Source organism: Parasteatoda tepidariorum, chromosome 2 (assembly GCF_982258835.1).
Source record: "Parasteatoda tepidariorum strain Cologne lab strain chromosome 2, Ptep-v5.0, whole genome shotgun sequence".
Classification (NCBI taxonomy): Eukaryota; Metazoa; Arthropoda; class Arachnida; order Araneae; family Theridiidae; genus Parasteatoda; species Parasteatoda tepidariorum.
The window spans coordinates 114,447,259-114,472,970 of record NC_141756.1 but is presented as its reverse complement, the minus strand read 5'-3'; the positions used below and the strand labels follow the sequence as shown (position 1 = coordinate 114,472,970).

Here is a 25,712-nt window from a genome sequence, read left to right as displayed (position 1 = left end):
ATGTTTCATTAGTATGTGACAGAATTTTATATAAAAAAATATTAATTTTTTTTAATGTGGTAAAATATGGGTTAATATATTAGCTTAATAAGTATGCAAATAAAAAGTAATTTAATTTAAAAAGAGTATTTTTCAACCGTGTTTGTATAATTGTCTTAACTTTCAAAATTTAAAAAAAAGTCAAAATTTTTTTTAGAAGCATTTTAAGAATTATTAACAGAATTGTCATATCAACAGAAATATGAGCAAAATATGTTTGAAAACATACCATTCTAGGTACTCCTCTTTGTGCAAAAGTTGGCAAAAAGTGATCTTGGAAGTTAGTATATGAGCCTATAAAATAAAAAGTATATCAATTAAAAGTATTTGAAATCTTAAAACTTAAAAGTACTAAAAAACAGTATTGTATTTAATGCAGGATTTTTCGATAAAGAGTTTAACAGACATATTACTTATTGTAAATTTATGTCCCTCAAATATGTAGAAAAAATGAGAATCTTTATAACTTTAAATTATAATCTTTAAAAGCAAAGCTAAGCAGTACATATAAGGATAAAATTTACTGCACCAAATATTTCATAGGGCAAAAAATATTTCTTAAATACTAGAGGAATAATATTTTAATTCTTACTTTTGTATATTAAACATATGTACACACATATGGAGTATCAAAATTTATAATAAAAAGCAAAACAGTTAAATTTAAATAATGTGCAGGATTAAGTGCATAACTTTCCCTTTCATTTGACCATACAATGGACATATGGAAAAAAAATGGCTATTATTTTAAAAAACAGTATCTAGAAATTTTATGAGGAAAAGATAAAACTATTTTCTATTTAATTAACACTGCTACATTTTAGATTTTCAAATCCATGACTTTCCATGAATAATTCCAAGAATTTTTCATGACTTACCGAAGTTATTATTTTTTCCACAAAAACACAACAAACTTAAAGAGTGTTATAACAACATTAATTGAAATGATAGGTATAACCAAAACTGTTACACTCAGCATTTTCACATTTATTGATTTTAAACTTAAAAAGCAGAGTAAAGAAAGAGTTGGAGCAATAAAATAGCTGAAAAAAATACAAAAGCAAATAACTAAATACTATCAGAGATATGTAGTTATTTAAAGCTGTTTTATTTCTTCTTTAAAGTAAGTGTAATATTAAAAGCCTAAACTAGAACTCTTAGAAATGGTGTTTTTTCTTTCGTTTTTTGAAAGAAAACCATAATTTTTAAAGAACAGGATAAAAACATTTCATATTTTAATAGAATATGACTACGAGTGGTTAACATATTACAATCGAATATGGCTGCAATTTTGCTACAAATTTAGAACATCGGAACACTGTGAAATTAGAAGGGATAAGGTAAATTTCCTTTTAAAAATTAGATTTTTCAGCGCCTTAAACCTACGACTTTCCATTTTTTTTAAAAATAGTTTAAATGGTAAAATAATGACAAATTTTGTCCAATACTGATATCCATGACTTTCCAGGTGCACAGATACCATGTATATTTTTCTTAGCCTGGCATGTTTTGGATATTTGAAACTTTACAGAATAGGACATACACAAATTTTAATGTTGTTATAAAATCAGGGTTCCCACTCTATTTCAGAAAAAAATTCCCTTACTTTTCCAGGTAAATTTCAATGAAAATTGAGACCATATTTTCATCAGCAAACTTTGATTCTTTTATTTGTAATGTAAAATATTAGATTTTTTGTGTAAAATAATATTAAATGAGGAAAGGAACATTTCTGTTTGATTAAAATGAGAACCTCTAAGAACAAATAATTGTAATAGATATTAGAATTATGTAAGATGAATCACAATAACTGATTACTGTTAATGACAATTTTAAGACTGGTTATTTTCCAGGAATATTCCAGGTTTTTGTAAAAAAAATTGCATCTTTCCCTGATTTTTGGGGTTAAAATAAAATTCCCTAACAATTCCAGGTTTTTTCCTGTTCTCCCTGACCCGTGGGAACCCTGTAAAATATAATGATATGGCAATTTTTTCTCCAAAATTCCTGTGCCCACACAACAAAAATATTTTAGTAGAAAAATAACACCAAAACAAAATAAACAATATACTTTATCTTTAATGAAACCTAGGTATGGCAAGTTCTGTGGTTTTGCTAAGGACGTTGGTTCGCATTGTAATTGAAGAAGAAAATTTCTATCATATTGTTTATTTCCCTCTTTATTTACAAGACTATATTGATCTATAATGAAACACATGGTTCATAAACATCGGATTTCAAATTGTGAAGGATAATTAGGATCAAACGAATCACACACACCTTCTTTGTAGCTATATTTTAGTTTGTTTGATTGTTTAGTTTCATTTTGTGCTGGATCATCTTCATTTTCAGTTGTAGGTGAAACTGAAGATGAATTGCTCTGCTGTTCAACTAGGGATATATCACCCTTAGGTGAATTGTCAGAGAGTACTTTATCATGCGTTGAAAATCATGCGTATCGTATTGCCAAGGTAAAATAACCAACAAAATCTGAAAACTAATTTTTTTACAAAACACCTAAAATAGGTTTATTATAAGCTCATCAAGTTCTTTAAAATCAGGGAATGTATAATTTTTCTCAAAAAGTCTCTGAGACAGATTTTGTTAGGATACCCCAATAATTAAGTTGGTCAGTTTTGTTCATCTCTATTAAACCTCCAGCATTTCTTATGATATTCAGCAAAATAACAGCTTCTAGGGTGCTTAACAAATCTTAGGATAGAACACTACATTGTCAAGCAATACACGCTACCAGCTTAAGTTTCTCCCTATAGGTATTAAGAAAATGATTATCAATAGCATATTTAATTAGACCTATTTGCATTACTAAGTTACATGTATTAACCCCTAAAAATGATCTTTTACCTACTTCATTGAATTTATAAGTACGATTTCTTTGTTCCATTCATTTTAAAAATGATCTTGCCCAAACAATATTTATATTCGACACGAATATAAATACTAAGGAGATAAATTTTGCTGCACATAATCCAGTAGGGATTTTACAGAATAAATAAATTGCTTATTAGAATATGCAAATCGAAGAATAATTTATCTTTTCTATAAGTAATGCTTAAGCAAGTTACTTTTTTATATAGAAAATGGACATAAATGTATGCAGTGTATCTGCTACATTTTAGGTTTTCAAATTCATGACTTTCGATGACTAATTCCAAGCATTTTCATGACTTAATGAAGTTACTATTTTCTCCGACAAAAACACAAAAATAAATTTAAAAAAATATTATAATAACATTAATTGAAATGATAGGTATAACCAAAACTGTTTTACTCTGCATCTTCATATTTGTAGATTTTAAATTTAAAAAACAGGGTAAAGAAAGAGTGGAAGCAATAAAATAGCTGAAAAAATGCAAAAGCAAATATTTTTTTTGCAGAATTATATTCTAAAGATACTTTTCTTGTTCATCGGAAAGGAAAGAAATACTCCTGATTCTTCTGAATAAAAAAAAACTCGCCAATGACTGGCTTGATTCAGCTAGAATTTGAAATTAATAAAATAAATAATAATAAAAATTTTGAAATCACAGAAGTTTGAAAGATAATTCCCTCTAGAAATTGTTGAAAGAACATAATTTTTAAAGAATATGATAAAAACATTTGATATTTTAATAAAATATGACTGTGAGTGGGGATTTTGTTACAAATTCAGATACTCGGAACACCATGAAATTGGGGGAGGGAGGAAAATTCCATTTTAAAAATTAGATTTTTCGGCGATTTAAGTCCATGATTTTTTTGTTGAAAATCATGACATTTCATGACAAATTTTGTTCAATACCGAAATTCATGACTTTCCAGGTGCGCAGATATGTATGATAGCATTATTTATCGACAAAAAAATTATAAGTTATAAAAAGTCATTAAATAAAATCTATTATTTAATAAAAAAAAATAAGACGCAATATAAAATGTGGACGCAGGCAAACTAAATATCATTTATTAGATAATGCGCTTATCTTATGGTTTTGACTTTTGGGACCGAAACATTTAAATTTTTTACAAAACATTCTGAAGTCATTCATGAATTGAAAATTGTGATAACAGTGTAAATTCAAGTAGGGTTGACAGCTATTATAAAGAATCGCAATTAACTTATAGTCCACAAGTAAGAAAAATACAAAGCTGATAAATAAGAAGCGTAGTCTTTATACTTAATATATATTAAGAATGTAGAGAAATGGATTGCATTTTGAATATTTAGATTTAACATCAGTGAAACAAAAAAATCTAAGGAATGAATAGAAAAGAATACTAAAATAAATTTAAAATTAGTTTCAATGACGTGTGATCATGTAAAAAATTCCAATTTAATTTAATTACTGAAATACATAATGACTCTCCTAGATATTGATTATTTTCCAATTAACTCATACAAAATTTTTTAAAAAGTAATATTTTGATATGGTATTTCATGACTTACCCTTTTTAAAACTGTAACTTCTTGCAACTTAAATTTGACCTTAGAATTGTTTAAATGTTTGTTTAATATTTTCTGCATTTGTGTGAAATAACTTTCTATCTGAAAAAAAAGAGAGACTGTCTAAATATGGCAAGAAAATGTTACAAAAAAGATATGACAAGGAAAAAAAAAGACATGCTTAAAACCCATTAATTTTATATTTATTTCTAACTCTGCAAATCAAAAATGCATCCATTTTTGAAAGTCATTTATCCAAAATATTTTAATTATTAAATATTTTCCAAAATTTATGGCTACGGTCAGTGTGCGGGTGGGTGACCACTTGGATCAGTCTGCGTAGGGACCGAGGGTGTGCGGTATTGGTCCTCGTTAAACTGTGCTACCGAAAAGTGCTCGACTTCGCGCGCAGGTCGTCGGGCTACCGAAGCGGGGGTGCCATCCCTTCCGCAGAGGATCAAAATTGTGATAGCATGTCTTCGGATCATCCTCCGGGATGTTTCCCAGACCGTCGCCAATAGCCCATTGTGCAGCTCTAGTGTGACGTAAAGTAACAACAAAATATTTTAAGCAACGAAAAAAATTTTATTATTTAATTTAATAATAAATAAAAGATTTTTAAATTGCAAGGTGTAAAAATTTTATATTTAATTTAAAACTAGCCAAATAAAAAATTTTCGTGTCAGATAAATATAAAAAAAAATTATAAATCTATATTAAAAAATATTGCGCAATCGTGCGCAAAACTGAAAGTCATATATCCTCACAATGAAATGAGTTAAAATACTTTACCCTACAATAATGGAAAAAACACTTTCGGTTTTTAGCATTTGTTTCAATTTCTCAAGAAATACTTATATAAGATTATTTTGTAACTAATTAATTCGTGCGATTTTTCATACTTAGCAATAATGTTTCAGAGATCCACAGTAAATTACGAAAGAAACGAAGCATTTCTGTACACCCTATGCTAAACAATTCAGCAAAGAACTCGTAACTTGTAAAAATTACTTTAGTTTTTATTTGCAATAACTGCATAAAATTTCATGAATTTAACTTAAAAATTTATGGTAATATGGACATTTGTATAAAAAAAGTTTGTCTTATGTTTTATTTTGCAATAACTTTAAAAATATTTATAAAAATTAAACACATTTTTGGACCAATTAAATATTAATCAGAAAATTATGGTTTTAAAAATTATTGTTATTGTTAGATATGACTTTTTAAAATAGTTCTTTTATGCTCCGCATAAGGGGAAAAATTTAAAAAAAATTTTTTTTATAATTTTGTAGTGACTTGTATTACGCAACTAATGAAAAGAATCTGATTTTAATATTTAAAAAAAAGAAGAAAAAGTTTAAAATAACAAGGGATTTTTCATAAATTCCATTTTGTACCAAAAGACAAAATTTAATAACAAATTTTAATACCTGACAATAATCATCGGGTCACCAAACTGGGATGGTATAAGAAAAGAAAACAGGCGGAAAAAATATTCTTTTATGAGAGATGATCCCCCAAGAATGCAGGTGTCATTTTTAGTATATCTTGTATAATAGTACAAAATAAAATTTGTGGAAAACATTCATTTTACATATCATTTTAAGCTTTCTTTCAAAAAACTACTTAGAAAAACTGCTTGAAACTTTTTAAATTTCTAAGATATTCAAAACAGACTTTTTTCATTAGTTGCCAAATACTATTCACTACAAAATTATATATATATATTTCACGCATGCGCAGTAATAAAGAACTATTTTAAATAGTCGCATTTTGCTCAATTTTTTAACACAAATTTTTTTCAATTCTTAAAACAATAATTTTTTTATTATTTCGTAACTGCTCTGAATTTTTTTTTTTAATTTTATGTAATATTTTAAAAGTTATAGCAAAACAAACGCAAGACAAAAAAAACTAGTTTTTTTTGTTGAATAAAAATGTCCATATTTCTGTAAATATTTAAGCTTGGTTTATAAATTTCATGCAGTTATTGCAAATAATAGCTAAAGTAATAGGTATAAGTTACAAGCTTATTGCTTGATTTTCTGGCATACGGTGTACAAAAATACTTGTTTTCTTCCGTAATGTACTGTTGGTCCCTGAAACCTCTGAAAGTTTCAAGTCGTATTACTAAATATGAAGAATTGCATGAACCTCTAAAGCTACGAAACAATCACTTTAGTATCTCTTGTGAAATTTAAAAAAAAAACTAAAAGTGTCTCTTCCATCAATGTAGGTTAGTGTAGCTATAATTCCTTTTATTATTCGTAACCCATGTTGGTGGTTTTATGTTGATAGATGATTGCCTAAGTAAAACAAGTTTTTAGAAGTTCATCTTATCAAATTTAAAATTATTAGCATTTTTCTCTTGAAACATTTTATAATATCGATCATTGATAGTGGTGGTCGACACATGGAAGTTGTAACAATTTTTCCGATGAATTTGCATTTTAGTAAAATGCTAAATATCTATTCAATTAATGTTAATGCTTCAGTATTGAACAGTGGTGACTCGGGGGTTAGAGCGTTCGCCTCCCAATGTGGGTTAGTTCCATCAAAAAGTCCTCCACCTAGTCAAAATTTCCCCCAAATACTTTATCCACGAGTTCCCTTGTCTTATGAAATGGGTTCGAAATTACAAGGCTACGGAGTTGAACATTAGTAGTCGTAAATCCTAAATTGGGCCGGCTGTTCAACGACATTTATAAAATAAGAAGAAAAAAAATGCTTCAGTATTAAGGTTTACATAAATAGTTTCAAGGGTTAAAACAAGTATTCATTGAACTACGGTAATGAATTCTGCTTTCGATTAACCCCTCCCCCCTCAGGACTGACGGATGGAGGGAGAAGCGATTCTGAGGGACTGTAAGTTCAAAGAGTATACCTGCTAAAGAGTACGCAACATATTAGTACGAGATGTAAGACGAGATCACGTGTATGTGGGATCTTGAACCGTTAGAGTTAGAAAGGCTCGTTTCATGTGATACCGTGGGCCGTGCACGAATTTCCAATTTAGTGACTTTAAGCGATCCGATCTTCTGTTTGGTAGTTTCTTAAATAAAAACTTCCTTCTTGGTTTTTTTTTTAATGATCAAGTAAAAATTTGAAGAAAAAAAAGTAGGATTGGATTGTCGGCTGTAATTGCCGCTTTCGCTTAGCAAAAACATTTCTGGAAATAGAAGCGGGGCACACCAACATATTCCTTCTTTTTTCATTATTTATAGTAAACATGATAACAAAATAATAGCACAAACCTTCCAACCTTTTTTTTTTATGAAATTTTGAGTGATAACGAGCTGAAATTTTTAAAACTTGAGCCTGAAGCAGAAAAATGTCAAGAAAAACTTCTCAATTTTAACACGATTATTGTTTTCCTAATACAATTATCTTTCATAAATGGAATGCTGTTATAACCAAGTAAAGTGAATTTAACTTATCATTAAAGAAAAAGAAAATCACTGAAACAAAGTTTATAATACATTCAACCACAATCAATAATTTATTAATATGTATATAAAGGGAGAGGGTGAGAGAAAATTTTTTCCATATCGATGACTGTACTTAATTTATAAATCCTCAAAAATAATGAAACCAAACCATTAATAAATAAAACAATAACGTTTGCCGAAATCTAACAAATCAATAGATTAAATAGAATGAACTGAGCTAAATTGACTTCTAAATCACTTCAAGTTATATCTGGCTATAAAACTGTTTTGGTGCCTTTTTATTCTGCCAATAGTTATTTAACATATTTCTACATCGTATATATTTTTTTCCCACTGGAATATAAACATGAAAATTTTTAATAGCGTGTACACTCTTTTGATTTGGTATTTTCATGATTAAGGGAGGTCATTACGGAACACTCTCTATATTGTTTTATAGCTCAATATATCTGTGAATGCTTGACTATAACTTTTTCAGCAGGGTAACTCAGATGTAAGATAGGTTATCTTTTAAAGCTTCAAACTTACTGTTAGTAACAATAATAATTTTCCTCACTTTTTATGACAAATAAAAGCTCTGTTCAAAATGAAAACAAAGAACACTTACACTTCATTTCGAATGTTTAACTTTTTGATCGTCTAGTACAGGGGAGGGGTTTCCAACTTACATGAGGTCGGGGGCCACAATTAAAAACACCAGTCAAATGGTGGACAGCAACTTTGTCAAAATTTTCTGTAAGACTCTTTTATGTTCGAAGGAACATTATATATTACTGTTATATTTTTATCAAGTTGTTCAAAACAAAAGTATTGAGTTACAAATAATAATAAATATTTTCTTGGATGCAAAACCTGAGAAATAATTTTTTTTCCACCGTTGGTATGCTAAATTTCACAGAAACGAAGAAATTATTATTATTTTTTTAACGAAAGAAAAGTATTTTAAACCCATATAAGAGTTTTACGAAAATGGTCAGCAAGAAAAGGAAAACTAATATATTTTAGATCGTGGGCCACAAAAAAGGACTTCGTGAGCCGGATGCGGCCCGCCAGTTGGTAACCACTTTTCTAGTAAGTTCATTACCTACCCTTTTTAGTAAGTTACTCAAACACTCAAGTGATTCTTCATCTCCCTGAGAGAGCAACCTCATTATACATTCATGCATGGTTGGTTCCGTTAACATTCCAAATTTAAAGAGTTCTTCACCAATAAACCTATAAAGACAACATATTAGAATTTATCCTTTGATACGTAAAATCCGCCATTTAAAACTAGAGACATTAACAGCACATATTTATAACAAAGAATTTCAATCTTCCCCGTCTTTTTATTAAAACGTGATATACTGATAAACAAATAAAACTTCGTAACTGATAAGGATGTCAAATATGAAAAAAACTATATTGATAAAAATAAAAACTGGGGCTGCCTAATTACTTTTCTGATTGCTGTCACGTAACTTTAAATTAAAATAAGTTATCGTTATATTTCGTTGCAAAATCATACATTAATTCTTTATAGCTACCAATGCATGCAAATATAAATCAGTGAGGTTAGTTCATTAAATAATTGCGGGTGAAAATTAACTTAACCAGTAGTGCTTTTTAATGCTAAACATCTGAACCCTCATAAATTATTTATATCATATGGTTAATTCTTATGTGAAATATGTGTTTCCTTAATATCATTTTTTTCAGGAAACTATATTCAATTAAAAAAAAGTGTTTTCTGAAAAGTTTGAAATATTAGTATTAATTCAGATTAATATTTTTTGGATCTTGTTCGTGGAACTGGGGGGGGGGGCAGAGTTGATCTCAGCCTCTCACATTTTATAAATGAACACAACCCCTTCTAAGAGTACAATTTTTTCAATCAAAATTTGTGTAATTAAATTTACAATTTAAAAAATAGATAATTTCTTAGGTCTGAATTTTAAAAATAAAATGTCTCTATTTCAAGCGAGCTTTAACATATCCTTGGTTGGAATTGCTACCAAATCATCTCCTCTCCCCCTAGCAGAGGTAATATACGTCCATAATGCTAACTGATAGGAAGATTCTTGATTTCATATGTCAGAGTGGAGAGGAGAAAAAGAGAGCAGCGTTCAAGGAAGGAATTGGGAAGCCCGAAGGAGTTTAATCTGAGCCCACCTGAGCGCGAGATATATCGGCATGTCCAAGAGGTCGTGAGTTTGATTCCCGCCTGATGAAGACTTACCTTGGAGTATATGGTGTCTGATGCATGCTAAATCTGTCCGGTCACAAAGTCCTCCAAGTGCCCATAACAAATCATACCACTGGGGGTGCTGAATTGGAGATTGATCGTTCTCTAGTTCAGGTCAAAATTAGAATCAGTGGATGAGTCTGTCTATGACGCGCGTGTGACTGAAGGCGGGTTCTTGATCATAGATGGAGCTACTGAAAAACAAGAAACGCAACTTCTGCCTTAAATTCGCTTGGTTTCCCCAAGTAGGCTTGTTGATATTGGCATGTCGTATTAGAAACAACAACAACGAGTTGCAGTTCGAAATATCCGTCGGATAAAGGTCAAATTGTGTTATCTCGTCATTTGATGTCTAAGAAAAGACATTGGTCATTAAATTTTTTTTATCACTACCCTGTAAAACAAAAAGTGAAGAGAAACACTGAACCGACGGAAACTCCAAGATGACACAAACGAAAATTAAAAAAAAGAAAATCAATATCTTAAACTAAATAAAAGACATTTCTATTTTGACATTAAACGTTAACTTCACTTAGCTAAAAAAACCGAACAGAAGTAGCGAGATCTCTGTAATTTTTTTATGTCTTATAAATATCATTTTTTTTTCTTTCTCTATAACTGAACCTGATATTTGTTTACAAGTAGTGAAAAAGTTTATAAAAATGTTATCATGAGTCCAAGTTTACTCGAAACCTTTTTTTTTTTTTCGTAAACGAGCCCGAACCCACATCGGGCTTAAGATAGCTTATAAATGAGTTTTAATCAATAGAGTGATAATTATGATAAACTGTTGCGAAGTTTTATTTTGCACCAACAAACACTCTGGATTCATTTAATTACCAATATATTATGGTATTTATGAGCACTGATTTTTTTTTGATGTACTGCACACAAAGGATTTGAAAATTTTATCTTTTAACTAAATTGAGACATCGGCTTGCATATTTCTTTATAATATTTCCTTTTTATGTGAATTAGTATATGTTTTACTTAAATCTATTTATCTTTGTAAAGTAAAAGAATAAAGCATTTCAATTTGAAATGGTTTTAAAAATAATAACTCATCATTTTGATGTTTGTGACAAATTTTAAAATCTTAAAAATGCTGCTTCATATCACTGTTTTTCAATAATGTGTCATGTTGTCAAGGAGATTATTTATTTAATACGTTTGTTAAAAATATAGAAATCATTGATATTTCAAAGCGTGTTATAAAAGTTTTGGTTTTTTGAAACTATGATACGTACAGTACAGATATTTGAAATAACCATTCAAAAAATTAATATCAGCATGGCAATCGAATTTTCTGTAGTCGCAAACACTCAACTCAGTATTTTTCTACCTAAATTTATTTCAATCATCAATTTTGGTAGCAGTAGAAAGCTCATTAGATTTCTGACTTGATGTTATTCAATATATGTTATTACCACGTGATATCTCCCTCCAATGAGAATGCGCCTGGCAGTCATGATTTTCAAAATTATTTTATTTTTTAGCCATAAATCCAATGAAATATCTGCAAGTGACGCAGTAGGGGTATCTCGATCCTGATTGGTTGATCAAACGTGGCACTTGCTTACGTCCAATTCCTTGGCCACCCAGATCACCCGATATAACACCGCTGAACTTTTTTCATTGGGGATTTATAAAGGACAATGTTTACAGGAATATCGTGTCGAACATTGATGACCTAAAAGCCAGAATTACAACCGCAATAGCCTTTATGGATGCCGACATACTTGCCGCTACCTGGCGTGAAATCGACTTTCGACTTTTGATATTCTCCGTGCGACAATGAACATGTGGAAGTTCATTGTCAAGGGTCATGAAACTTTTTGAGTCTATCTAACCATTTATGCTATTAATTTTAATCTATCTTTATTATTTTATGAGTCATTAAACATCAAAATGTGTCCGGGACTTTATAAACACCCTGTATACATTATTTTGTTATTACTCAATACATAGGGGAAGCTCAGGCAAGACGGGACATCGCTTTTTTTTTCTATGCGCATTCACGGTAGCGACATTTAAAGTGCGTTTTCGGAAAGAAAAAATTATTGTTCTCAATACGCACAAGTTTTTTCATCAGTTCACTAGGTGTTATCGAAATGCAAGCATTGTTTTGTTTTTCTTACATCGTGTTAAAATATTTTTCCAGGTTTGTATGCTGATATTATTTGTTTAATACACTGCAATAAATTTTTCAAATTTGTGACCCAGTAGTGTTATTATTGTAGAAACATAATGAGTAGTGTAAATTGAAATTTATTTGTTTAAACAAATTTGCAGATATTTTTTTAAAAAAAAGTACTATCCGGGCAAAATGGACCGGGCAAGATGGGACAGCCAAAGTATAATAAAAGCGTAATATAAAAATTAAACTCTCCGGATTTGACAAATAGCATAAAAAATTAGGTAATATTAACAAAAAAATATGAACTATCAAATATAACTTAACAAACTGCTTAAAAAATTTATAAATTTTTTTTTAATTAATTAATTGACTATGTTCAGATTGTTTAGAATGGGTTCATGAAGTGTGCAGCGCTTATTCCGGTTTTATCCGCATCTTTTGCAGTAACTGTGATGTTTAAGAACGTTTTTTTGTCGATTATTCTTCGATTTTGACATTAATTTCTGTGATTTTTGAAACATAATTATGTGTCCCATCTTGCCCGGGCAAGATGGGCCAATGTTCTATTTTTATTTATGTTAAGTTATTGTCACTAAACTTTATTATTTATTTATTTTCTGTATGAGATATGTAAGAGCAATGCTCCCACCATATGTTTACTATAAAAAATATATAAAATTGCTCTAGTTTACTATTTTTTAAACCAAGTTTCCTTAAGTGATCCATCTTGCTGCAGCAAGTTAAAAATCATCTGGCTTTCAACAGACGAAAAAAAAATTTTCTTTTGTATTTCTTAGTTGTATTTAATTTACAATAAATATGTCACAGTATAAGCTTTTAAGAAAATACTCTGCACAAAATTGCAGCTACTTAATTTACCGTCCTTTTTATTAACATTTTGATATAAAGTTGAAATACATTTGACATAGTATTCTAAAGTTAAATTATTTGTGGTATACATCTTAGCTGCTTGTTATTTCATCGTGACAGTATGTTGTTAAATGTTTCATTATATACTTTTTATTTTGGTTAAAAAAATTTACATTAATCACCAATAGGAACAGTAAAAGTTACAAAGTTTATTTTGTTTTCAACATAAAAACAGTATCAAAATTCAACAGCGGCTAACAGACTTAACAGTTGGACAAAAAGAATGCCAGGAAACAAATTTAACTGTGTAAATAATATTGTTGACGACTAAGTCGCTACAGAAATAAATAACCTTGAACAAAATGGCCGAAAAAAATAATTAAAGGCACAACCTTGAGACAACATACACGATTTTAAAAAAAAGTATTACAATTTAAAAAATTAGCCTATTTATTTGCAATCATGTACAATGTGTTATTTTACACAATTAAGAAAAAAACTAAAATATTTTCACTTCTTAAAAATAATTGGTCTTTTTCTTCAGGGTTACCTCTCTAACCTGGAAAAAAAAAATTCTCTGTGTTTTTCCTATAGATATTATACACAATATATTGAGAGGAAACACACTATCACTGCGCCTTTGTGTGAGTTATATTGTACTAACTATATTAAATTTAATGACCGGAGAAACTTAGAGAAAAAAGGTACAGCTGAACATATTTAAAACAAATAATGCGAGAGTGAATGAAATAGTTTAGTATCGATGAAATATCATCCGTAAATATGCCATAGATAGCGCTTTGAGTGACCACCATTTTTTAAAAGACGAAAATAAGAAGCAAAATTCCCCGTATTTTCCCAGTTTGTAAAGGAAAACTAAAAATTCCCTGTATTTTCCCTGTTATTTTAGGTGATTTTTAAATTCACTGTATTTTCCAGGTTTTTCCTGTGGAGTGGCAAACCTGTTCTTTCAGTGGTTCTCATCATTTATTTTGGATCAAAACCAATGAAACGGCTGACACAGCTTTTAAGAAGAATGTCACATGACCATCCAATCACATGACACATCCATCACATGACCAACTGTGGAATTAAAGGCAATGAAATGGCCAATGATTAAGTCAATAATAATCCGGACCCCCTTTTCAACCTTTAAACGAGTTTCCAAAAGAAAAATTTTCACCAATTTTGTAGAAGCAACTGATGCAAAGAAATTCTAACAAAACGTGGAAGGTTTGCGTGCCAAATAGCATCACAGTCTGGGCGAGTGATGAAGGGTGACTCAGTTCAGACTTTGTCGCTTACTTATACAGATTCAAGATGGCTTCTGATCCATACTGCTCAATATGTCGAGGACAATTTGTAATGGATTGCCGCCTCGTTCTTCGTTGCAGTGCTCTTCGTGAAGCAACTATTGCTGAGCAATTCTGGGAAGCAAGGTGTCGAATGAGGAAATGACTGTTTTTAATTATTTCTATCTTTGTTCTCGAGTTGTGCTATTTCTATCCATAGTCAATCCAAACTACCATTAGAAATAAAATAAATATTTCATCAGATGTACTTTTTATTGAATCTTTTTAGATTTAAATTTTCACTGGGAGAAGGTTTAACAAAGTTCAAACTAAACAAATATATAAATAAATATTAAATAATATTTTGCATAAGACCTTGAAAAATAAAAAAAACGCAATGCCAACTACTGTATTAATAAAGTCACGCCATTCATATGGCTATTTTCTGTTTCTGTTTCATTTCCTGTTTTAGAACTTAATATTTAAAAAAAATTTCTCAGCCTAAAGAAAAGTTTTGATGGAATGAAAAAATGGATGTGAAAGTTATAATGGAATGAAAAAAGGCATTTTTCTAATTATTTTGAAACAAGACATTATTGAAATCAGGCTGCATATTGGGTATTATTATACAAAGCAATATTTTAATGTAAAAATACCAAACAATATCTTACTCAATAATGAAAGTTAGTCTTCAACTAAATTGAAAAAAAAAATGCAGAACTTGATTTGTAATATGCAAAATCTTGCAAGGCAAAGATGTTGTAAAACTTCATAGAGATTATGAGATTACAAGATATATGTCATAAAATTGCCATGTAAGTGGATCAATGAATGAATTACCTTTAGGTTGATTTAGTTGATTCATTAGTGACTGAATAGCATATAAAGCTTGAACTTCTAGATTTTCATTATGATCTATATGCCGTGTTAGTATAGATATCCTTTTCTTTCAATTTCGTAACATCTAATTCACACCCAGAAGTAGTATCTAAAACAAAATAATTATTTAAACAAGCTTTCTAAATGAATAGAATAGAAAGGATATGTACTGTTAAAAAAAACCTTTTATGGCATTTTCATGCACAACAGATACCAAGGCACGGATAAATTTAGGCTCTGTACATTCAAATACATTGGCTTGAAAAAAATTAAACCATTAGAGCATAGCAAAAGCAATTATAAATTTATAGGAAGGAAAAAAAGCAGAAAAAGTAAGTCAATGCATGAACAGAGCTTGGTTATCGGAAAAAAGTGTACTATTAAAAATAGAGTGCATAATATCGCAGACGGAAAATTCAATCGAAAGTATAAGAAATAATTATAAGACACAAATAACTACTTGAAAAATATATGACTACATAAAAACTGAATTATTTTGGTATTAGGTAGCCAATGATTTAATGCAATGATTTAGTATAAAAGCAAAGTTAAGCAAATGATTTAATATAAAACCCAATTTGCTTAATACATATTTTTGAAAGTTCTCTTAATCTTATTTATCAGATATTGTAATACTTTTTCTTCAGTCATAAAAACAGTTTTGATGGAAAAATTGGAGAAACATGGCCAATTTCAGAATTAAGAAAAAAAAATTATAGCACATATTTTGTTATTTTCTGAAACAAAATCATAACTTATAAATGCAAAAAAAAAATTAAAGAAAATTTATAAAAATTTCAAATATATTTGGGCATTTAGAGACCATTTTTATACCATGAGAGATAATTTATGAAATTATGAAACTATCACCAATATTTGAATTTGCTAAGAATGATATAAATACCTTTTTATTTCTCTATGTTAAAACATTAAAGTTCTCCTTTTAATAGATTTCTAGACTTTTATAGTACTATAAATGATTTTCAATGAAAGTGCACATTTTTGTTAGCACACTTCATGTTCATAATTTTATATAGATAATTAATACAAGAAGGTTTTTCATCCTTTTTTTTAAAAAAAAAATTATGAAACGTTATTTAGAAAGTTGCAAAATTTAAAGCTATTTATTTCAGTTTTCTCTTGCAATTAACAAATACATGATTAAAAATTGAATTAACTAAGGAATAATCAATATTGTTTCATCACACTTCACTACTTTTTTTGTTATTATTCAAAAAGTTAATTACTTTAACCAACATATCACGAAGAATAAATAATGAAAAAAAAACGCATATTTAGATTTACTTATTTATTCCTTTACGCATAATGAAACTTTTATTGTCAAATTTTAAACTCAAAAATAAAATACATAAACTTACATCTATCCAATCAATTATTTCTTCACTTTCGTCAGTTTTTTCAAGCAAATCGAGGAGATTCTTTTTAATCTCTGCAATTGACATTGGTGCGGTAGACTTTACTTTAGTAGGACAAATCGTGAATTCCAATTTCTGAAAGAAAGTAATACATTATAACAATGCAATTTCAAATTGTTTCTTTTCTCACTTGTTTATAAGAACCACACTGCTTACATGCTTTAAAATAAATTCATCTACTTTAGCATCGTCCCCTAAAAAGTCAGTCCACTGTAGCTTAGATTCTCGTCACAGCTCTCCCAGTTTGATATTTCCCTGATCAAAAAGGAAATTTCAATGATTAACGTAAAGCTAATTTAGACACATTTCTTACATTGAATTGTGAATTTTAGATAATTTTCTTCATTCCAATCTAACAAACCATTCATATACACTACAATAAAATCTCAAGTAACAAAAATCTAGTCTTTACTTTCAAGACACAATTGTTCATGCTTTTTTCTATAATAAAGTAGATTTCATTTCTACAACACCATCTTTCTAAAGCGATATTTTGAGCAGTTCAAATTTCATTTTGTTATAACAAAACTTTAAAAATCATATAAAATATGTAGCAACATCTAACTAAACTATCAAAACACAGCATGGATTTAGAATGGAATTCTTGTGTATCCAGAGTGCCTATAAGTGATTACTCTTCTTTAAGATGCGCAATGTAGGTGTTTTGACTTTTTTCGCCACTGGTACTGTTAATCAAGAAAGATTTTGTTTTGTTATTTTCTTCTTCCCTTTTTTTCAGTTTCAGTTTAGATTTAAGTCATTATGTTGGTAAGATGAGTAATATTTATGCTTTGGCAATATGGCCATCGATATTTCAATTACTCATTTATAACTCAATGAAAAATATTCCAATGTTATCTATAAATCATGCTCTGATAATCAATCAAAGAAATAAAAGTATATGTCTGGTAAGATTTTGAAAACTTAATTTGTTGTGTTAAGTTGTCATTATTTTCACTTTCCCACATTGTATTAGTTTCTATAATTTTAATGATATTCTACTAATGATATTCTAATTCTTATGATTTTTCCATTATATAAGTTTATGGTTCATTTAAGGTTCATTCCAGTAGGGTTGCTGATATCAACAGTCCAGCTGTCTGGGAAAGAAGGAATAGAAGGACATCTTTAAGAACATCCAGAGTAAATTTGTTATCCTTCTAGAATAGGATCTCTCCAATGTACTCCCATATCACGGGAATATCTAGAGCAAACTCATCTATCGACTCTAACACAACTTTGAACCTAAGAAATAAAAAATTTATGAAACACTGTAATTAATAAGGAAAAAGAAATTAGAAGAAGATAATTGGACAGTTTAAAGTTGAGCACACCCTTAAGCAGCTTCATACAAAGACAAGCAAACTCCAGGGAGTCAAAAATTTTAAAGACTTACCATATATGTTTATATATTTTTTTACGTCCTGAGAAATATTATAAAAGGAAAAACACTTTATATAAAATTTAAACTAAGTTTGATTCTTAACTCTTACAATATTTAATTACATGCATAAAACAATTTTAGAAAAGAACTGAAAAATATAAATATGCTACTTCCTTTTCAAACTCAAAGATTCAGCAAACAAAAATTAATTTATTATGGCCGTTTAACTATTTAAATTTTTATAAGTTTTTTTAAAGAATTTGTGCAAATTTACTTTAATTTACTGGACATACTGCGTGGTCTTGAGCTTCTATTAACCTTCCAATAAACTCTAAATTCTAACCATTCTCTTATGATTATGGCATTTTGGGTAGATATTGCAACAAATTTATTCATAGGTTTTGAAATTTCAACTTTATAACGTACGCTGACTTGGAATTACGCATTTGAGTAATCACTTTCTGACTCATTCAATTCACGATTCACAATAAATTCAAATGTTTTGTCAATGGCTAATTTGGCAGCAATTCCTAACTAATCTTGATTTTTAAATACATATTCTGGAGGTAGAATTTCGAATCTAGCATTTGAAGAATAACAGTTTGATGCACTCGATTTGAACCACTTATATTGTCTACATGGTTTTGGCGATAGCATTTCGTCTTACGAATTTTCACTTGGTTTTTAAAATTTCGATTTCATTTTGCATACAGCCTAACTCAAAAATCCTGAAGCTTTCTTGAATGAATGAAATCATTAATGACGTATTTCAAAAAAATTATATCTTTATTAATTTAAATCATTGATATTTTCAAAACATGAGACTCTAATGAAATTATACGCATCATAATTTAAATGAATAGTTATTTATAAGTTTATTTTTTATCTTTATTCGCATTTATTATTCTACCAGAAAAAAATATTTACAAATGAAGGAGATACCAAGTATAAATTTTAGTTCTAATATTTTAAACAAGAATTTCTATACATAAATGTGATCGATGATTTCTGGACATTGGATTTCCGGAGCACAATAATCTCTGATATAGGTAATACTGTTACAATTCGAGAATTCTAAATTTGGACAATCACGTGACAAACTTTTGTCATGACAGTTACATCTCAAAATAAAAATCCATGCTTTTTTTCACACGGTGAATCGCAATCTGGATCGCGCTATAGTGATATCCATTTTTTTGTTCACATAACAACGAAAATGGGTAAGAATCGAAAGTTTTTACCAGACTTTCGATTCTTAAATCATTAAAAAGTGTAAATTAGCGAAACAGCGGAGAATTCTCTTACTGCATTAGTTATAAAAAATTTAGCATTGTAATAATCTGAAGAGTTTCTAAGGGATATTTAATAACTCTAAGTAGTTTCAAAGGTAAAGGAATGTGTTCATTGTCAGCATTAATGAACAAATGGATTGTACTAGGATAAGCCGTCACACACCTGATTGCTTCCTAAAAAAGTAAAAATAAAATGATTGGCTTATAAATATATATTCTCAGAGATTAGAGGTTAGTAAGAGGGAAGGATCCTAATTTCAAAATAAATTATGAGCAAAAAGAGATAACTAATTTTTTAGACGAAAACAGAGATTTAAAAAAAAATGATGAATGTTTTTTTTTACTGTATTGAGTATCTCACATTTAACATCTCTTTTCTATATAATTTAATTATGAGAAAGCTACCAATGAAAACTTGGAAAAATCCTTAACATTTAAATTGTTAGCGAAAATTCTTTCCTAATACAATCTTTCAGTTTTATAGCGAGAAATTATAACTATAATATTCGTAAATTATAACTGAAAGTTAACTCTAACATACCACAAAATCATTATTATGTAAAAACTCATCAACCAGGAGCATAGCTTTAATTTCTATCTGATCTATATTATATTATGAGCCTTTCAACTTATGTTCTGAAAAAATAGAAGGTTAGTGGTTAATGACCAATATTTTATTGCTAACATCAACAGCATTTGAAAAAGTTTACATAAAAAATAAAAAAAATCACAAAAAAGCGAACCCATTGAATCAACTCCTTTCCCATTGAGTTGGAGTTCAGGATTCTTTTTCATTTCAGTAGCTTTAGTCAGTAGCTGCAAATATCTGTTTAAAAAAATTGAATATTTAACATGTCTTAAAAAACTATTAAAAATGTTTTATCATAACTGCAAACTCTTTCCATTTTTGTTATTTTTTAATCTTTTCACTTTGAGACTAAAATCTTTTCGGTTGAAATGCAAAGGAACCAAATTGAGATTTTAAAATTTGTGCACAAATAATCCAAAACACTTCTTTGTTTCGAAAATGAATTATGAAAAAATCTGCACAGATTGAGCATGTAAAGACTTATATGGATTTAAGACAGCTGTTTGGAAACCAAAATAAAAAAATACGGGATTTAAAATATCGTGTAGAAATCATTAGCAATAACTCAAAGTGCAAATTGAATACTAAAATGAGTTTGTGCGAAATTTGCAAGTGACACTTTAAAAACTGTGTAGTAATCAGTACAGGGTATCTGCTAAGTCTAGAATTTTTAAATCCATGACTTTTAAAAAGCACTTTCCATGACTTATGTAGGTTAATACTTTATTACTCAATATAATCAAAGGAAGATCGTAATGAATGCAACTTTCTTCCTAAAAAATAATATTGTTTTATTTGAGCAATGCTTTACAGAACTGAACAAAGAATAACAATAAAAAATAGCGAAGCAATATTTTAAAAATATTTAATTATGCCTCTTAAGAACATTTACGAAGCCAAAATTTTTTAATCTGATAAAATTCAAATACCCCATTTTCAAAAGGTCGATTCTAGGGATTGTGTTAATTTAATTTCAAAGAAACAAAAGTATCAAAATCATTCCATATACTATCAAATCACAATAAATATATATAAAGAGAAATTTAAACTAAATAAAAAAAAAGCATTTCAAACATAAACAAAAATATTATTTTTCAAACTCAAATCATTTGTACAATTAAGTTTTACTATAATTTTTAAAATATTTATTAGGCTTAAAACATATTTGTTTAAAAAAATTTTTGTTTTAATATACATATAAAAGATTAAAAGATATATGTTTAATAAGATATATATTTTTTGTGCTTTCTTTTTTTTCAAACATTATGTCTATATCACAAAAAACTACCAAATATTTGATATATAGAGAAAAAGAGATGCTTATGTCAAATGAAATCAAATTACAAACTTTACAATTATAATTTTAAAAAATACATTTTAAATCTTACAACTCTTAAACAGAAAAAATATTAACTTGAAATTTTTTTAAATCAAAACCAGCATTGTCAAAAATTAGTCTAACAAAAACAGTTTTAAACATTTCACGTTCACATAGAATAATAAATTGTTCATACGAGTATTAATAGACCACTGTGAAAGATTTTTACAACAATGATTTTTAAATCACATTGCGATGTTTGATATTTAAATTATGCGATATAAATCACGTCGTATGATTTTTATATATTGTGATTAAAAATATCGATGTGTGATTTCTAAATCGTACAAAATCAGATCATGTCGTGCTATTCTTTAAATTGCACTAATGCGGATCATGGTGTGTGATTTTTAAATAGCGTGAATAAAAAACACGATGCGTGATTTTTTAAATCACATAGATAGCACTATATGATTTTTAAATCACCCTAATACGGATTAAGATGAGTAAATATTTTAAAATTGCATGAATGTGTTTCGTGTTTTAAAATTACACAAATGCATCTTGTAGTAGGAATTTTTTAATTGCAAGAATACGGATCGCACTGTGTGATTTTAATTTCATGCAAATTCAAATAGTGATGTGTAATTTTTATATTGCACAAATATAGATTACGATGTATGTTTTTTAAAACTGCATGAATGCGGATTGTGATAAGTGATTTTTTAAACAACGCAGATCACAATGTGCAATTTTAAAATTAAAACGATACAAATCGTGATGCGGGATTTTCAAATCGCCGGGCAGGATTAAGGGCTCCAATATCCCCAAATCCATTACAAACTGGGAGTTTCCATGATTTTTTTAACACTTACCACAGAAAATCATGAGGTTTCATTTAATTATGTCAGGAAAATCTTAACTTAATCTGCCTGAACAATTGTTAAATACTAAAATTACACTATTTATAATTTAAAAAAAGGTTTTGCATTCTTAAATAAAGTTTTAAAAGAGCTACGACAACTGCATTTAATATGTTAAAAGAAGGAACGTGTTTAAGTTTTTTCACTTTTAATGGGAATTCAGTCTTCAGTCATCTTGGTATTTCAGTTTTCTATAAAGTTTTGGAATTCATCCGAAAAAAGCGTTCTTTTAATGTATTTTTTCTTTTAAGTATTCTTTGAATTATTAAATGTAACCTATAAAATTAAAAACTACACACATTCAGAATAAAGAATTAAAAAATTCAAATTTGGTAAACAAAATAAAAACTCAATTGGAAATAAATTTAATGTTAAATTAACTTTTTTTTTTGCCCGTTAGTTAGTAAGTACGTTTAAATAATCCAATTACACCTGAAGGAAAATTTTAAATATCGCATATACAAATGTATGTTTACAAATTCAAATAACTAAACTTTGGAAGTGAAAAATTATTCCTTGCAACTGAATTAAAAGCAAGAATTGATACTCTTACTGATGTCATCACACATGTGACGTCCACATACCATGCGTCTATATTAGTTTATATAAATATTAGCATCGAGTCCTCTAATTAAAATAAATTTTTAAATAGAGGATTTGTTTTGGTTCGCCAAATAAATTTTAAAAAATCGTATTACTTAACCTTTCGGGATAGTATAAAAATTGCAGTAGAAAAGGTCAGTTTTTAAATAAGAAAATTTAATTACTCTTTTTTTTATTTTTACTCAAAAGTGGCTACTAAAAATTATAATTTTTCACTGAAAAATCCGAATTACTGCCCATATGACCTATTTAATAACTCTTAAACTAATTCGAAATACGAACTGAGACCAGTTATTCATTTTCTCTAACTACAGTAGTGTTTGAATTTAAAACAATCACAATTCTTTTATTAACAGTTTTCACCAAACTGAATTACGCGATGCGAAACAGAGATTTTCATCTTTGACAACTCAACTAATCACAACATTTTGATAAAAGTTTTTTTTTTTTTACATTTTTCTGTAAATGTGTTAAATTTCCTTTAATAGTTTTTGAGTTATGACAGAGAAAAGTGCGCTCGGTAAAAATTTTCTGAAACGATGGTGGTGGCAACAGTAGTTTTATTTAGTATAGAGACAAAACTTATTTTGCTAATGAAACACCGTATAAACACTTCAATTTCCGAATTTAAAACTTTAATGAGCTTATCGTATACACCAGATAAAGTCTGCGAGCATAACGATATAAGTAGATTAAGTTAGAAAAATAATCCGTTTCAGTTCTTGAAGCTATCTGCACTCTGTAAGCCATGGCGAACTAATATTAATCTATAACAGGGGTACTATTATAATCTATAATAGGGGTAATATTAATCTATATTAGGGGTACGCGAAAGGTTCATTTTAGACGAATTCCCGTTGCGATCATGAGCAGGAGCATTTCATGAGCTATTATTACAATAAAGTATTAAAAATGATGTATTGAGCAATAATGAAGCGAACGAAAGCGAAATATTTAATATTTTTCTTAATTTACCAAAAACTCATTTATAAAGATTTTGTCCACCGTTGCATACAAGTAATCGAAATGTCCTTTAAAAATGTTAAGTGCAGAGATAATGTTGCTTACATTTGTATAATTCTTGCTTTTATTTCGTTACCATTACAAAAAATTTTAATCGGAAGAGATAACAAAGTTTCTTGCTTTTACGAAAAAACATTTATCTACTTCGTTGCTTTGTAGGAAATTTGCTCCAGATCCTGAAACAATCAACTTCGTGAGCAATTATGGGGTATGCTTGGAACGCTTGAGTGATCGGGGCTGGAGCTTTTAATATAATTAATAATACATTACAGAGTAAAAGCTGATGCATTAGTATTAAACAATATAAAGACTCTCCGAAGGGCATGGAGAGCGACAGCTAGCAGAGGACGGATTTCCCGATTTTTTTTTTTTTTTAACAAACAAATATAACTTTATTGAGAACAAAAACACATAAATACAAAGAATATATATTCGTCGTCAAGAGGAAAATCCTGTCCAGGCGACAAAGAAAAGTAATACAATAAATTTAAAATAGAAATTTAAAAAAAAAAAAAAAAAAAAAAAAGGGGGTATTACAATCATAAATTATTTTGCTCATCATAAGACGTCATATATTGTTGAACACTGTAATAATAGAAAACAAAAAAAAATGCATGAAACTATATATAAAAAAAATATAAATAAATAAATTTAAAAAAAAATAACAAAGGTAACATAAGAAATTCATTTGGATTGGCACAAGACTGGTATAAAAAATCAAATGCTTCCTTTAAAGTGAAAAATAGAGATCTAAATCGTCAATGTTCATCACAAATTGAAATAAAGCACGCTTAAAAGAAGAATATATTTTGATGTTTTGCAACTGAAATGGTAATTTATTATATAATTTAGGTGCTAAGTAAAAAAACTGTTTTCGTGAAATTTCTTTTGTAAAGAGGGGAATCTCATACATTTCAGTTGGTCTCCTTTCAGACACATTAGTTTTTAATTTGCATATTAATTTATTGTTGTGTAAATAGAGTAAAATACGAAAAAATACATTATGGCGAAATGGTAATAGGTTAATTCTTGTATATATATTGGTAGTAGTTACACTTGAATTATTTATATTTAGAGAATTAATAATCTTGAAGCATTTATTCTGAACTGAGATTAAGGGAAGTAAATTAGTTTTATATTCACCGCCATATATTATCGCACCATAATTAATTAAAGAATAAAACCAGGAGTAATAGAGTGCTTTCACAAAATTAAAATGAATTTTATTCTTAAGGTGATAAAATTTAACTAAAACGAAACGCAATTTTTTAACTAAATTGTTAATATGTGTTTTCCATTTTAAATTAGAATCGATATATAGTCCTAAATATTTGATATTATTTACAGATTGTAGAATATAGCATTGACAATTTTCATTAGTACTTTTGCAGGAGAGAGAGGGAAATTTTAAATTTAAGTTAAATTCTGATTTTCTTAAACTGAAATAAATATATTTAGTTTTATTTAGATTTAAATTTAAGTCATTTATTGTAAACCATTTTGAAATTATGCGTAAATCAGATTCAATTTGAAAAATTAGTTGATTTAAATCAGTGCAAGAATACAAAATTACGGAATCATCAGCATACGTTATTATCTTACCAAAAAGTTTGAGTTGACAAAAGTCATTGATGAATATAATAAACAATAAGGTCCTAGAATAGAACCTTGAGGAACACCACGGTTTGAAAAAATATAATTACTAAAATTACTTCGGATTTTAACTCTATGTTCTCTGTTTGAAAGATATGAAACAAACCAATTTAACATAATTCCTCTGAAACCAGTAAATTCTAATTTTTTAATTAAA

The 25,712-nt window shown here is 28.4% G+C and overlaps 2 protein-coding genes across 4 annotated transcripts in view; one reads left to right on the top strand and one right to left on the bottom strand.

Moving 5' to 3' along the window:
• Positions 1-25,712, top strand: part of LOC122272504 (maestro heat-like repeat-containing protein family member 2A) — a 455,199-nt gene that overhangs the window by 273,800 nt on the left and 155,687 nt on the right. The gene's annotated exons all lie outside the window — the stretch shown is intronic.
• On the bottom strand, positions 226-9,245 carry LOC147816072 (eukaryotic translation initiation factor 4 gamma 3-like). The gene is made up of 3 exons (XM_087156706.1): positions 9,021-9,245; positions 4,484-4,582; positions 226-333 (listed from the first exon to the last, which is right to left on the bottom strand). Exons 1-3 carry the CDS (start codon positions 9,114-9,116, stop codon positions 226-228), a joined length of 303 nt encoding a protein of 100 aa, XP_087012832.1. The 5' UTR covers positions 9,117-9,245.